This window comes from Octopus bimaculoides, chromosome 6 (genome assembly GCF_046866305.1).
Source record: "Octopus bimaculoides isolate indiv1 chromosome 6, ASM4686630v1, whole genome shotgun sequence".
NCBI lineage: Eukaryota > Metazoa > Mollusca > Cephalopoda > Octopoda > Octopodidae > Octopus > Octopus bimaculoides.
In genome coordinates this window covers 52,725,903-52,741,571 of record NC_142933.1, presented here as the reverse complement: position 1 = coordinate 52,741,571, position 15,669 = coordinate 52,725,903, and the positions used below count along the sequence as shown (strand labels likewise).

Here is a 15,669-nt window from a genome sequence, read left to right as displayed (position 1 = left end):
GAGTGAGATTTAACATTAAATGAGCTTAATTTATTGTATAGCTAATGCTTACCAGTGAAATTTTTTTTTTTAATTGAATATCCATATGGATATTTCAAGACAACTAAATAAATACTCAGAGACAACCAGAAAAGTGAGCTCGGAGCTGGCAAACAGTGAGATAATTGCTCAGAATTATCTCTAGTAATCCTATTCTACTCATTAGAAAAGATTGTTACGCAAGATTACACTGCGTAACAAATTTCTTTTTATTTATTTTTTTGACATTGGTCAATAAGTGTTGTTTCCTCTTTGTTTCTATGTAGAAATCAAAGGAAATGACTACCATTCCCTTCAAACTTTGCTTTTACCACCTGTTTTGAAACTGGCATAAATCCTTGTGCTACATAAATGTAACACAAGCAAAGTTTGAAGGAAATATCAGCCATTTTTCATACTTTCTAGAGGTAAGCAAATAGGAAATAACAGTTGCTACACAAGGACAAAAATTGTGTTACACAGTGTTATAATATAAGTAAGGTTCATTTTAAAAAGAAAAATATTAAAACTGCATGGAAACCTGGACATTGAGATCAACCACTGCAGCATCTATAGAATTAGTTCTCACACCAATTATGTAACATTCAAGAAGATGCACTATCATAAATGACTTTCACATACTAGAGTCTTATTTCATTAACAAGTGATATCCCTCAGTCTAAGTGCAATTGAAGGTCACTAACTGTAATCTAAAATTACTACTTGCAAGAGATCCTGCTAATATTGCTAGATTTGTACCAAAAATTATCATTCCCAAAGAACTAGGCAGGCATTCCACTATATCTTGTAATATATTCCTAACCCTTTTATGATCTTCCAATAAAAAATTTTCATGATCAATAAAACATGACCCAAAATAGCTTTTACTAGACTTTTTTTGTCTTCTTTCACCAACCTGAACCCTTTGGTATTAATAGTGTAAGATAAATATGGAAAAATTCAATATAAAAAACAAAGTTATTAAACTTCATGTTGTATGGTCAAAGGTTTACTTTGCTATCTAAAATTGTGTATCAATGATGGTTTTCAGTAGTTTAACCTTTTAGCATTTAAACCAGCCCAAATATTATGCTTTATGTTGAAACCAGTCAGATCCAGCCTATCACACCTACCCTACAATGTCATTCTAAAAATAAACAATCACATCATCAATATTTCAAAACTACATGATAATGCATGATTAATTCAAAGTAATATGAATGAATAAGCTTTACATTTGACAGTAATCTGAATGCTAAAGGGTTAAACAAACTGCATATTTTTATGTCAGCAATTTTTTACCAATTGCAATGCATGCTAAAATATTTGAGTATTAAATACGGTTCATCAAGTGAAAAGATGCCTTGTGTGCATCATACAGCCAGCAAGTCTCCCACCTCTTAAATTGCAGCCATTCCTTTAGTCACTTGCCAAAAGAGTGTGTACTAACTTTGCAGAAACCCCCTACCTATTATTGCTCAAGCAAATGTATCTAATGGAGAAAGTGTCAACATTTACTGAACACTTCTCTTGAAACACTATAATACACATTGGATGAAACTATTCACAAACTTGTCTTTTCCACTAGTCTCACCATTATGTACACATACATGCCAAACAAGAAAACCCTTCTTCTCACTTCAAACTAGCAAGGCTACTAATCATAACAACCGAAAAACACTGCACACTAGAGTTATCCCTAATCCTTGTCTTTTCATACATCTTTCTACTGATATCTTTCCCATTCTTTGAAAACATGTTAGTGAAGCCTATGTCTCAAACAAGCAATTTTTCTAATTTGGCCAATGAATAACTTATTGCTCTCACTATTGACATCTCAAGAGATGGAAATAGACACTTAACAACCACCCTCAGTGTCGTTGCCTCTTGGATCACCAGTGCAGCAACCCATTCACTAAACACCTGCTCACTATGTTCTTCACCCTTGAGAAGTTCAGTGAACATAATGCCATTGCACTTGACATCAGTATTGTATTTGATCATATCTAGCATGTGAATCCAAGAAACCTGCCTACAGGCTTCACTCATTTCCTCTTTTTCATTGCAAGCTTCCTTAACATGCACTGCTAGAGTTTTCTCAAGAGAACACTATCAAATTTGGTGTGACCCAAAGTTCAGTTATGTACCCCACTCATTCCTCCCACAAACTGTTTGTTGTCACTTCAAACAATGCCCACCCCCAGACATTCTACACAAAGACATCATCCATTTGCAATCTAAATATCTCTTGTTAAACTAGCACTGCCTCTGAGATTTTGAAAACACTCCAATGGAGATATGACAATCTTATCTTTCAAAAAGCACAAAGACACAATCACTGCACAATCTTGGACAATACAAGAATTAAAATTTTCAGTCTCTAGAAGTGTTTGACTTCACTATCTTTATAGGTCTTCCGTGACAATCTTACATTCATAAGATAACAAACATTGCATTCCATAAGACTAGCTTTCCTCTTCCATGTCAGAGAATATTCAGCTTCTATATACCTCAAGTAAGAACTACCATGGGAAACTGTTCCCTGCACACAAAAATCCTAAACTGCATCTAAAAGAAAGCCATCTTGGTAGCTGGTAATAAACTTACTCAGCACACTACAACCTGTGTTGTAATGTATAATTCATTTACTTCCTTAAAAAAAAATTTTTAATGACAAAAATCAAGATCAAGTTTTACAAGACTTCTCCACACATGAACTAGGTATCTCTGAATCATTCACGAGCTGCAACCATACACATGGGGTCACACAAACCACTCACCCAATTATTCTCACATTTTTTTCCTTCTGCAGACAAATATTTGATTTCAACATCAACAGTATCAATCTGACCCACCTGTGAAAATCTTGAACACTGTTGCTTCCTGACTAAACCAGGAAAAAAAAAGTTACGACATTAGCAGCACTACCAGCTATATTCTAAATTTATTACAAATACTGCATAATTGTATAGTGTTTTCTGTCATTTCTGAGAAACATAACAAAAATAAATAAAAACAACACAGAAAGTGTATATTCTAAAGGTAAAGGAGATATATATGAATACATATATGCACAAATACAAGATTGGGAATGTAAATTTAAGAGTTCATGAGCTATGATTTATTTCAGAAAGTGACAAATACTAATGTGACTAAGGATTTGTGATTAGTGTTTCCTTGATTCGTTGCTGGGTCATTTTTCCATGCTGGGGCACCCCTAGAAGGGTTTAGCCAAGCAAATCGACCTCAAAACTTACTTTCAAGTCTAGTACATATTCCACTGATCTCTTTTTGCTGAACATAAACAAACACCAGTTGTCATCAAGTGGTGAGAGACAAATGCACATACACACAATGAGCTTCTGCATAGTTTCTGCTTGTTGGTTACTGGTCAACCCAGGACTATAATAGAACCATGTAGTTGCAAAGCAAGCTTCTTAACCACACAGCCAAGTTTGTTTAATCCTTTAGCATTTAAACCGATCATATCTGGCCCAAATATTTTATCTGTTTCATGTTCAAACCAGCCACATTGGACCTCTCATACCTACTCTACAATATCGTTCTAAAAATAAACTTTCACATCATGTTAAAATCTCAAAGGTACAAGATAATGCATGATTAATTCAAAACAATGTGAATAAATAAGCTTTACATTTGACAGAGTAATCTGAATGCTGAAAGGTAAACTACAGTCAAGTTGTTAGTCTGAAGCTACACTCCTAAACAAAGTTCATTAGAGTAGTAGGAGTCATGCAAAATAAATAACGTAAATCAACATATCTGAGCTAAACTAACTTTAGAAGATTAAAATTAAACACATCCACTTTCTCCATGAAGGATATTTCTAAAAGGGGGAAAAATTACTAGAGGATTTCTTCACAAGAAAATTAAATAAATTAAACACTAGTTTAACATAAAATACAGTATCACTGATATATATGGCAATTAGAAAACATTCAGTTTCCTAACTTGAATCCTAATGTTTAATTTCACGGTAACTAATATTATATACAGAGTTAAAAAGATTACTGGCAATGAACAATATAAAGTGATTGCAAAAGAAAATGTTAATAGTATTGAGTAATTGGTATAGATTATATATAACCAGAAGAAAAATAAATCCAAGAGCACTTCCTAAATTAACTAAAGAAAATTAGGGTTAATAAAGAATATTGAGGAAATGAGATTCACACTAGACAAAAACAATTCACCAGACCAACACAACAGCAGAATATAAATGATTATGATGAAGAGATGCTTTCTGCTGCCAGTAATGCACAAATTCTGCATGCAATACTAATTATATCAACTAAGCCAACAGTTAAAATACTGAAATACACAATATTGATAAAACAGGTCATCATATTTTATTCAATTTGTTTATCTTGCAAATTAGAAAAAGGCAGTTCACATTCATTAACAGCCAATAAGAGTAACAAGTGGTCTAATTTTTTCTGCTACTAAAGACAAGACAGGACTTATGACTTCATACTTTTGAAATACGTTAAAAATTATTTTAAAAAATAGAATGTGATCTGATTAAAGTAGCAATCTACTTAACTCAGTTTATAACATTGAAGCTAACATGCAGCAGGAAGATCAATGCTTGCGAACAGCAACAGATATTACTTAACTGGAATATTTGATTCCAATAACTAGAACTTGATTTGATATGTTGACAGTGGTCTGAATTTAGCCAACATAGAAAATAAGCAGAACGGGAAGGTTGTTCTGCATTTCACTGGTAAAAGACAAAACATGGTTTCATAATGCAGCATTTTCATCTCTGACATTTTCTCCATATGCAACTCATCCAGATTGAACCAACCTCCTTCCAGTTTAATTTTACACATATCTGCTCAATTATTTTGCTTTCATGTGGAGATATAATCTTATTAAACATTTTTTATGATTCATTTAAAAGAAAATTACATTGTTAAAATTTATAATTATTGATTATCTAATGACTAATTAAAGCTTCTGTAAGTGGTACAGAAATAGCTAACAGCAATAGACTGTTTGCATGGCTGGAAGTTCACTTACCATTCTGATATAATTATTGCTAGAGATTAAATGTTCAAGCTGGTTTCATAACCAACCCACCCAACACTGCCCAAAACTTTTCACAGTCCAATTCATCTATATTTACCTCTTCATATTTAAACAATAATATTCATATAAATTTCATGTTAGCAAAAGCATAAGACTTAACTAGATAAATAGTTGCTGTACATTATGGGAAATTTGTGTTCTCTAAATTTAGAGAAAAAATTTTCCACCTTTTAACTTTTTATCCTTGAAATAAATGAATTTTTGAAAGAAGTGGCAGCAAATAAAAAATGCAATAAGCAAAACAACAAAGATATCAAATATTACAATTTCTTACCACTAGAATAAGAATAGCCTGGGCAAAGTTTAGAAAGCTTCTACCCCTACTGGTGACAAAAGGCCTCTCACTCAGAGTGAAAGGTAGATTGTACGATGCATGTGTGCGAACTGCCATGCTTCACGGCAGTGACTGCTGAGGACATGCGTAGGCTTGAAAGAAATGAAGCTAGCACGATCCGCTGGATGTGTAATGTCAGTGTGCACACATGTCAAAGTGTAAGCACCCTGAGAGAAATGTTGGACATAAGAAGCATCGGATGTGATGTGCAAGAGAGACGTTTGCGCTGGTATGGTCATATACTACAGATGGATGAGGAGAGCTGTGTGAAGAAGTGCCACTCCCAAACAGTTGAAGGAAATCGGGGTAGAGGTTGACCCAGGAAGACATGGGATGAGGTGGTGAAGCATGACCTTCGAACGTTGGGCCTCACAGAGGCAATGATGAAAGACCGAGACTTCTGGAGATATGCTGTGACTGCGAAGATCCAGCAAAGTGAGTTCACGGCTGTATCCTACACAAGTTTCACATAACCAGCTCACTCAAAAGTACCTTGGATCGTAGGGCGACATGCTGTGCTTGAGGAGAACTATTGAGTCACATACATCAACATCAAAATGAAATTCAAATGTAAATTGTAGTTATGATCCCCGTACTGGTGGCACGTAAAAAGCACCCACTACACTCATAGAGTGGTTAGCGTTAGGAAGGGCATCCAGCTGTAGAAACACTGTCAGATCAGACTGGAGCCTGGTGCAGCCTCCTGGCTTCCCAGACCCCAGTCGAACCGTCCAACCCATGCTAGTATGGAAAACGGGCATTAAACGATGATGATGATGATGATGATGATGACAGCAATTCAAACATCAATATTTGAAAGCAAGAATAAGTTCATTCCAGAAACACAATGGAACAAAAACTTCTAAATATTTCCCAGGTTGAAATTTTCAAAAGAAACCCAACCCAATCAATCCTCTCAATGATTCAAAAACCAATTTTGGCATTTTATTTTTGTGTGTTGGTATATTCCAAACAATAACTACTGAAACAAATCTTTACATAGAACACAAAGAAAAAAGATGGCTATGGTCTTTTATACACCTGGATGAATTTCAGGCCTTTTTTGCAAAAAATATGGGCATCAGGAATCTCTTCAAAACTGGAAACAACTGGAACAAACATCTTGGTCATCTCTGTTTCCACTATCACAAACAGTACAGCTGTTTGTCATGCCGGCATTTGCATATATGAGACACCAGTAGTATACTTGTAGACGAAGAAGATTCTGCCCTCTTATTTGAAGATTCTATCCATCGGTATTTAGCCCTCTGAAATAGTCCCCATTATAGTCAATGGTGAGATTCAGAAAGAGGTTGATTAATTCAAATATTTTGATGCCACCTTCATTGATAGAGAGATATCAGTACCAATCATGCACAAAGTACATTCAATCCTTTTGAAAGCTGGTCTAGTTTGGCGATACATGTAACCGTAACAATTCACATTTAACAAGTGTTCATTCACACCATTTCACAGTACAACTGTGCAGTGACCAATAAGAGTGACAAACATGCATTCAAATTGATCAATTTCACTGAATTCACTACACTGATACTTAGGATTTTGTGTGGAACTCCATTGCCAGATTGATTCCCTTCAACAACTTTAGCTCAGAAAGAGCCCGTATTGTTTTGGTCACATAACACAGTCATGCCAGAACCCTTCTCAGAATAGCTTAAAAAGGAAGACAGGTAGCTGAAAATATGGATCTCAAAATTATATCTGATCTTACAAAATTATTACCAGCTCAAATATGCATGGGGCATATTCGAACTAGTAAGAAAGCCATCCACTGTGTTTTGTCACGGAGAAAATTCCTCACCATAGACTAATGGTGTAAATACACCCTAAAAACACTTAGTTTTACATAAATGGTGCATTAACACCTCTCTATCTCCATGACAAAACACAATGAATGGCTTTCTTACTAGTTCAAATATCTTGTATTTATACACATCACTACTTAGTGCTCCCGCCCAGTAATAATTACTGAAACAAGAAGAAGAAGCTGTTTCTTGGATTTATAAGAGACAAAATGAATATTGGAAAGACGAAGCTGATGGCAAATTAAGTATTTAGCAAAATGGAAACAGGTTAATGTAAGGATCACTAATCTATCGTTAGTGAAAGGAGTATATGAACTTTAAATACACTGGAAGTATCCACTGAAAATGTAGCAGTATAAGAAGATTATCAATTAACGTAGTAACTAAATCTAAGTGTAAGAATGGGAGAAGATGGAAGAAATGACAGGCTAGATCTTGGAAACAGTATGAACACAGGTGTGAAAACATTTTATGTAAGAGACAAAGAATGAAGAAGGTGAACCTACTTATCAACAGTGGCTAAAGCAGGATGCAGATGAAAGAAAGTGTGAGAAATGATAAGGAGCATGTTAGCAAGTAGTGCTGTTGAAACAACAGGAAAAGGTGCATGTTGCATGTGTAAGAAGCACTATGATTTATGGGAATGTAATATATGGGTAACAAAAGTGAATCAGCAAAGAATGCTGAAAAGAAAAAAAACAAATGAGAATGGCTCAGTGGTAGAATGGAAAGGGGACAGTGGAATATTGGAGAGAGGGAGAGAGTGTGAGTGAACTGCAGAGAATGATGGAAATAGAACTAGAAATAGACATTGTGAATGAAAAGGAGATGAAATGGCTGGGTCATATGCTGAGGAAATATCAAACAACTTCAAATAACCCCAGAGCAAATTTTTTAGAATAAATCCTTTTAATAAAAGGCACAAGGCCTAACACTTGGGGGGGGGTCCAGTTGATTACATTAACCCGTGCTCAAGTGGTACTTATTTTATTGACCCCAAAAGGATGAAAGTCAAAGCTGACCTTGGCGAAATTTGAACTCAGAACATTAAAATAGACAAAATGCTGCTAAGCATTTTGCCTGGCTTGTTAATGATTCTGCTAGCTCACTGCCATTTTAGAATTAAATAATCCCATCAAGTAATAAATTATTTTAATATTGATTAATATAACTTCCGCTGTCACAACTACAAGAATCATCTGTTTTGGAAAGATTGTAAAAGCACTAGCTCCAAGGAAATCATTTTTTCCATCAAGATGACATATATATTGTCATATACATATGTTGAAAGTTTAAGTAGAGGGCTTAGTTGCTGTTGTGTTACATTCATGATCATGGAATCATGGTTTTGATTTCACATTGCTCTGCAATCACTTTAGCATGACATGTGGCACGTTGCACAGCTGTAGAGTAAAAACATTTGATCACTATAAACATATCATCTCTACAGGTTAAGAAACTGCAGAACAGTTATCCATCATCTATAACAGGAGGGTTCACAATATGTTGAAAGTAAATGTTTGCAAAACTTGTTAACTATGGACATTTGTTTAATAACTACCACAAACACCTCCAGAGTGCTGTACAGCAGTAATGGATTCTCAGGCCAAGGCAGAGTGTACAGGAACGCGTTTCAAATGCAAACATCTTCAATGAATCTTATTTATTTTCCTGTAGAAATACCAGATATCACTGCTTTGAGACTGACTTTCATTATCCTTAGGTAACCACAGCATTGTAACCCAAATTAAATGATGAAAGGAATCCAGATTTAAATCAGATCAATCTAAGCTCAATTCAAAACATAAATACTACTGTGCTTTATCTAAATATCTATTATTTAATTTGCTCTGAGGTTGTTTCAATTCGTACCTGAAAAGGTATAGTAATAAGAACTTAAACTGCTAACTTTCATTCATTCATTCATCATCATTTAATGTCCAGCCACTCAGGCTTCATATCTGTTTTAGCATGGCTTCTACAATTGGATGCCCTTCCTAACACCAACCACTTTACAGAGCGTACTGGGTGCTGTTATGCAGCACAGGTGTGTTTACATGGCACTTGATTCAATCCCTTGTCAGTCCCCCTGTGAGTCCCAACATCTGTAGATCCTTTCTCACCACTTTGTCCGTCTTTCTGGGTCTACCCTTTCCACATGTTCTCTCTACACTTAAAGATCAGCACTTCTTGATGCAACTGTCTTCATTCATATGCATTACATGACCATACCAGCACAGTCTTCTCTCTTGCACACTACATTTGATGCCTCATATACCCAGTTTTTTTTCTCAAATCCCTTATACTGTCATATATGCACACTAACATTACCCATCCATTGGAGAATACTGGCTTCATTTCTTTCAAACCATGCCTAAATATTCTATTCTGGAGATAGTATTTGTAACACTGCAACTCTCAGAGAATCAAATACACTTAATATTTGCTTTCTGTCAAACTGGTTTCAAATTTTTGGCACAAGTAGTTTTGGGGAAGCAATTTTTACATCAACCCAAGTACTCAATTGGTACTTATTTTATCAACCCTGAAAGGCTGTAAGGTAAATCAACCTTGGCAAAATTTGAACCCAAAACAAGGACGAAATACAGCTAAGCATTTTGCCCGACATACTAACGATTCTGCCAGTTTGCTGCCTTTATGCTTTCTGACAAAATGCCAAAGAATATCTTACACTCTGTGCATTCAAAGTAAAACCATCTCTCAGATATGAGGGTTCTTCCTATGCACTACCAACCTAGTTTGATTTTGTGAATCTTCAAGCCTTCTAAAACACTTCAAAATGTAAAATTTTTGCAGTTTTCCAACAGAATCTGTAATGACATTAGCACAATTCCAATAAAAGCAAAGGCTAGAATGAAGAGAATGCAAAGACTCAGTGAACACTCGTCTATACACTAAAATTCATAAGTTCTCTGCTAGTTCTGACACTCTTCTCTATTTTATACATGGTCAAAGTCCCGTACAAAAACCATTATCCACACTTTTCAGACCAATCAAGCTGAGAAAAAGGCTATGCAAAAACGCTTCTGTAACGAGATAACTGCAATAAGTTATCTTCATAGTGACTAAGGTCATGCAACTATGTGACCTCAATGACTGGTATGGCAGCATTTTTCATTTGGGCAGCATATAGGTGCAGTCAAGGTGTGAGTCATGACAGACAACTATAAAAGATTACCTTAGAGAAGCAGAAAATGCAATTGTGATGACTAATGAAGAAAAGAAAAAATCATTTTCTCCGAATATTGATAAAATCACAAGAGATACTTGCTGCAATCAAATAATGTAAGATACAGTTGATACAGACTAATACAATTGCATATATGGACAACTGAGTAGTAACTCAGGTTTCAGAAAGTCTAAGAGAGGAAGCACTACAACAAACAAAAATACCAGTTCAAGAGAGTTATCTCAGAATTCAGTAAGTAAAAATGACTGCAATATTATTGTTGACTATACAATAGTAAGAAAGAAGAAAGAAAAACAAGAGTCCATTCAATACACAGAAAAGAAGATGTGAAACTATGTACCAAAATAAACCTCTAAAAGAATTTCTGAAGAGAATTTTTCATCCAAAATAGTTTTTAATTTTAACAATCATTGAGAATTGGTTAATTATTGAGGACAAATAGAAAAAAAACCCCCAAAAAGTGTAATTCTTGCAGAACTGAAAGCAATATATATCATCATTTAGCATCCATGTGTGTGTGTGTGTGTGTGTGTGTGTGTGTGTGTGTGTGTGTGTGTGTGTGTGTGTATATATATATCATCATCATCGTTTAACATCCACCTTCTATGTTGGCATGGGTGGGACAGATTGCCAGGAGCTGGCCAAGCAAGAGCCTGACCAAACTTCTGTAACTGTTTTGGCAGGATTTTTACAGCTGGATGCCCTTTCTAACACCAACAACTCAGCAAAATGGACTTTTTATGTGCTATTTATGTGGCACAAGCAAAGGCGAGGCAAGTTTTGGCAAGGTTTTTACAGCTAGATGCCCTTCTGAACACCAACCACTTGACAGAATAGACTGTGGCACCTGCACTGAAAGGGTCACCAAGTAACTTGCTAGGCAAGGGGGCACTGGAGGAGGTGACCTTGTGTCAGGTGATGAAAGGTTATAGTGAGACAGAAACAGGTGTCTTGCAGTAGAGGAGGTACAATGTTACCCAACCAGAGAGTGAAAGAGAAAGAGAGATCAAGAATGAAAACAGAAACAGGTGTGCAGCTGCAAGGAGATATATATGAGAAGAAAGAGATAGAGCATATTACCACTAATATTTTTGTGTTAAATAATTATTTTTAATATACTTTTCCTGCTATAATGCTACACATTTATATTCCTTGTGTACTAAAATTTTGTTAAATATCAATGAGTAAGCTGAACCTGATTTAGTCTTCCAGTCAAAATTGAATATTCAGATTTTATAACGAATGCAGAATTGTGTCTTTAACAGGCAGACAGTTCACAACCATAAACAGCATGGAGAAGAAAAAAATCACCACAGTGTGTGTGTGTGTGTAACCTCATAGAACTGTCAAGCTTTCACTGGCTATCAATCCTGAACTCGAGTCCTACAAGTTATTGAAGAAGATAGAAGATACTAGAAAATATAATATAATCCAAGATATGCTAAAAACAAATTTCTTCTGAACTACTAGAAATAGTAGATTTGATAATTAAGCATCCAATTTTCTTCACATATTTGTGATTATAAAATGGCATAATTAACTGAAATTAATGGAGCAAGTATGCTTGTAGCTAGATAACATAAAAACAAATCTAGAAATGGTTACCCATTTCAGACAACCTGAGTACCATAAACATTGTGTACCTTATCTGAAGACAACGGAAATGCTTCAATTTATGACTTTTTACAGCTTCCATGAACCTTACTTAATGCAACAGAATTCAATACTGCAAATAGTAAGTTTTGTTGATGAATGTGACTAACCTTCACATTGCATCTGCTGTCTTTGAATTGCTTCCTTTATTTTCTTGTCTTTATAAAGGCTAAAATTGCTTGCAGTGGGCAAATTAATGCCTATGGATTGATCAAGATCCTGACAGTATAGTCCACAATTACAGCAATCTATGAGTGACATTAGACATTAGCTTTGTGCTCACTTAGAATTACAAATACTGTAGTTAGAGTTCTTCATTAAACCACTTATAAACTTTTTACATAATTCCCTCAAGACATAACTGACAATACACTACATTTTAAGGGAATCATTATGCAATAAAAAAAACTTACTTTCTTTTAATTAGAGCAAACTATTAGTCATTGGATAGGTAGTCACAGTACAGTCAATACATTAGACTTTGCAATGTTATATTCCACGACTTCTTTCAACAAAATGTTTATTTCTATTCCACCTCAGTATATCAAACTGAAAAAAGATACTAGAATGTACTCAGTCCACAATGCCATAAAGACAACCATTCTCCTCCCTGTTGTTGTTTGCCAGGTGACAAAGGAGCAAGATGAGACCTGTCTAACCAATAACTAAATAGAAAAGCAGATGTATGATGATAATTTATTCAGAACTTCCTTATTTGCACAAATTTTCACTGGCTTGTGAACAAAATTCTCTGAAACTACGAACTCTGGCCACAGAAAAACAATGATCACAAATTCTAAATAACCATTATTTTCTACAAAAGTAATTTAAATTACTCAGAATATCCCATCCACTACTCTCTCCAGCAATTCTATTCAGACACGACGTGGATATGTTCACAAAATGAAAACCGACAAGTGTTTTTTAAGTGCATAATAAGCTTAGATATTAACAATATCATTACAATTTGGTTACATACAAAGAAAATTGAAATTGTTACCTTATTTAAAAACATGACCAGGAGCAGAGTTTGAACCAGGAATTATACACCTCTAAATATCACGAATATACCAATGAGAGAAAGCGTTAATGCAAGATAAAACTCACAACATGAAGGAATTCAACATCCTCTAAGCATTCAAACACAATATAATATATGCTAATATCTGAACTCACTTTAAAACCAACAGCAAATTTTGCTGTAGCGCTATACGATCGATTAATGAATACACTAATTAAACGAATTTCTGAAGGGCTTTAATCACAAATAAAAAGAGAACTTCACGTGATGGATATTTCTTCTGATAATGAAAGAGCATTTGAAAATGATACTTGCAAGTTTGAATAGTCATTCTAAACTAGGTGTAAAATGAGTGAGCAATCTACGTGGTCACTCGTCGTGCTAGAAACAGCAACCATATCTTTCTCAACTCACACCTTCACCGTTTTATATGAAAACAAGACATTAGTTAATGCAGTCTTAAGATACCCGCCAAAAGGCTAGATGATCATGGCTGGAATGGTTTTGATCAAAATTCTTCTCGATCAGAGTTAACCTTAGACTAAAAACTAGATTTTGAAGGCCTGTAGATACATACGTAATTTCTCGATTTCTATAGGTAGTGTATTTTTAAAAAAATTATTTTAATACGAACGTTTTAACTTCATAACGATATCGTTGGTATCATATATATTTATAACAAATTTATTTATAAATTTCCCCAAAACATATACTGGCGTCCTGAAATAATATGATGCTTCAAATACAAAGAAAATATTAACGACTGTACATCCGAGTCAGCCTAAGCCAAAACCTAATTATATCGTGTCACACACAACAGGTCACCTGGCTAGTAACTCAGTTATCTCCCCTCTACATACCGGAAGTAACCGCTATGTAAAGATATTTCAAGAGTTAGACAGGTAGATCGTATGTCGCTATTTTCTAATGTAAAAGGTAAAATCCTGTGGGATTTCGAAGACATTTATTTTCATTGAAACTAGTAAAAGTGAAACACATTTTCAATAAAATATTTTCCACGAACATTTATTTCTACGACGCCATGATCTGTATTATTAAATACTCTAAGTTCATGTAACCTTTTGCAAGAAGTTCCGCTTGAGCGACATCAAATATGTATATGTACGCGAGAAAGAAAGCCTTTGAGCTTAGCTTTTAATGTTAGAGACAGACAGACCATTTCGACAAACTTAGCAAATGAAACATCAAATAATTTTTAACTTATTTGCCCAAGTACACAACAAAAACTATCTCAGGGTATCATTATTAGTAGAGTATATTGTTTTAACACACACACACATATATATATAGATAGATAGATAGATAGATAGATAGATATATATACCGACCAACAACCTAAGAAAAAAATCAGGTTGCTATGCACACTACTGATAAAACTGGTAACAGTTTTTCTGCGTTAAGCTCCACTAGATACACTGTGACAAAAACAACAAAATGGAGGAAAATACAATGTAATTATTATAATTAAGTGAGAACTTGTGAACATCTTTTTAACATCACATTTTCAAGAAATAATTATAAAACACGCATTTCCATCATTTGTGGAAATAACATCCAAGTCTATAATAGAATTCAATGCTTATAGTACGACTAAAAAGAAAATTCCGCTGACGAGTGCTGTAGATTCAAACAGAAGGGTATTTTCTTAATATTACACCCATCTCACGAGACGGGTGTGATAGTAAAAATTTACCGGAATTGGAGTGAGGGAGAAATGTAAAAAAAATTTGAACAAAAATTCTTTCACTGTTGGAAACAGTGGTCCTTTTTCCATGAGGTCGTGATATCTATTCCTAAGTCCAGCGATCAGAAATTAAAGAAGCTACATTTCTCGCATATGAAATAAAGTAGCGAGACACGATAAACTAAATTTCATGAACCAACAGAGGAAAACTACGCAATTACCGGACTCGTTAGACATAGTAGCCAAATCTTTCATCTACACTATTCCTCTACACAAAGAGGAAAGATATCTGAAATGATGAAAAAAAAAATGGGATGTTTACGGCGGGAATGTTGGAACAATATCGAAACGTTCCCGCCGTAGCACTGGATCTATTTCAAAACGGGGGCAGGGGCACCATTTTCATTTATGTTTTATGTAGTGTTTTTGGTACCTAAAGACTTTCAAACTTCGTATACTTATCTATTTTGTGTTATAGAACAGAAAAAAATTTTTGTATTCGAATTTATTTCATGTAAAAAATTGTCTTATTTCGATAATTTCTACTAATCACTGACGTCTATTCAGTTGAAAACAGTTAGCGCTGTAACGGTGTATATCGTATTAATCCCCTAACTCTAAAATTGTTACACACATAGATAGGCACAGCGTAATTTATTATATAAACAACATATGCGTATAAATTACGATTAAACCGGATGAAATATGTCACAGGGAATAACATTTTTATGACCGCCCAGCAGTAACTCTATTCAGCTGAATAGACGTCAGTGATTGGTTGAAATT

The 15,669-nt window shown here is 34.7% G+C and overlaps 1 protein-coding gene across 5 annotated transcripts in view; it reads right to left on the bottom strand.

Annotated features, from left to right (window-relative positions):
• Nucleotides 1-15,669, bottom strand: part of LOC106877211 (ubiquitin-conjugating enzyme E2 N) — a 50,281-nt gene that overhangs the window by 22,541 nt on the left and 12,071 nt on the right. The window contains exon 1 of one of the 5 annotated variants that reach the window (XM_014926064.3): nucleotides 13,158-13,187. The exons of the other annotated variants lie outside the window; for them this stretch is intronic. Within the exon in view, the coding sequence (XP_014781550.2) occupies nucleotides 13,158-13,172 (15 nt within the window). The 5' untranslated portion in view covers nucleotides 13,173-13,187. Of the gene's footprint in view, nucleotides 1-13,157; nucleotides 13,188-15,669 lie in introns of those variants that run through there. 5 annotated transcript variants of the gene reach the window in all.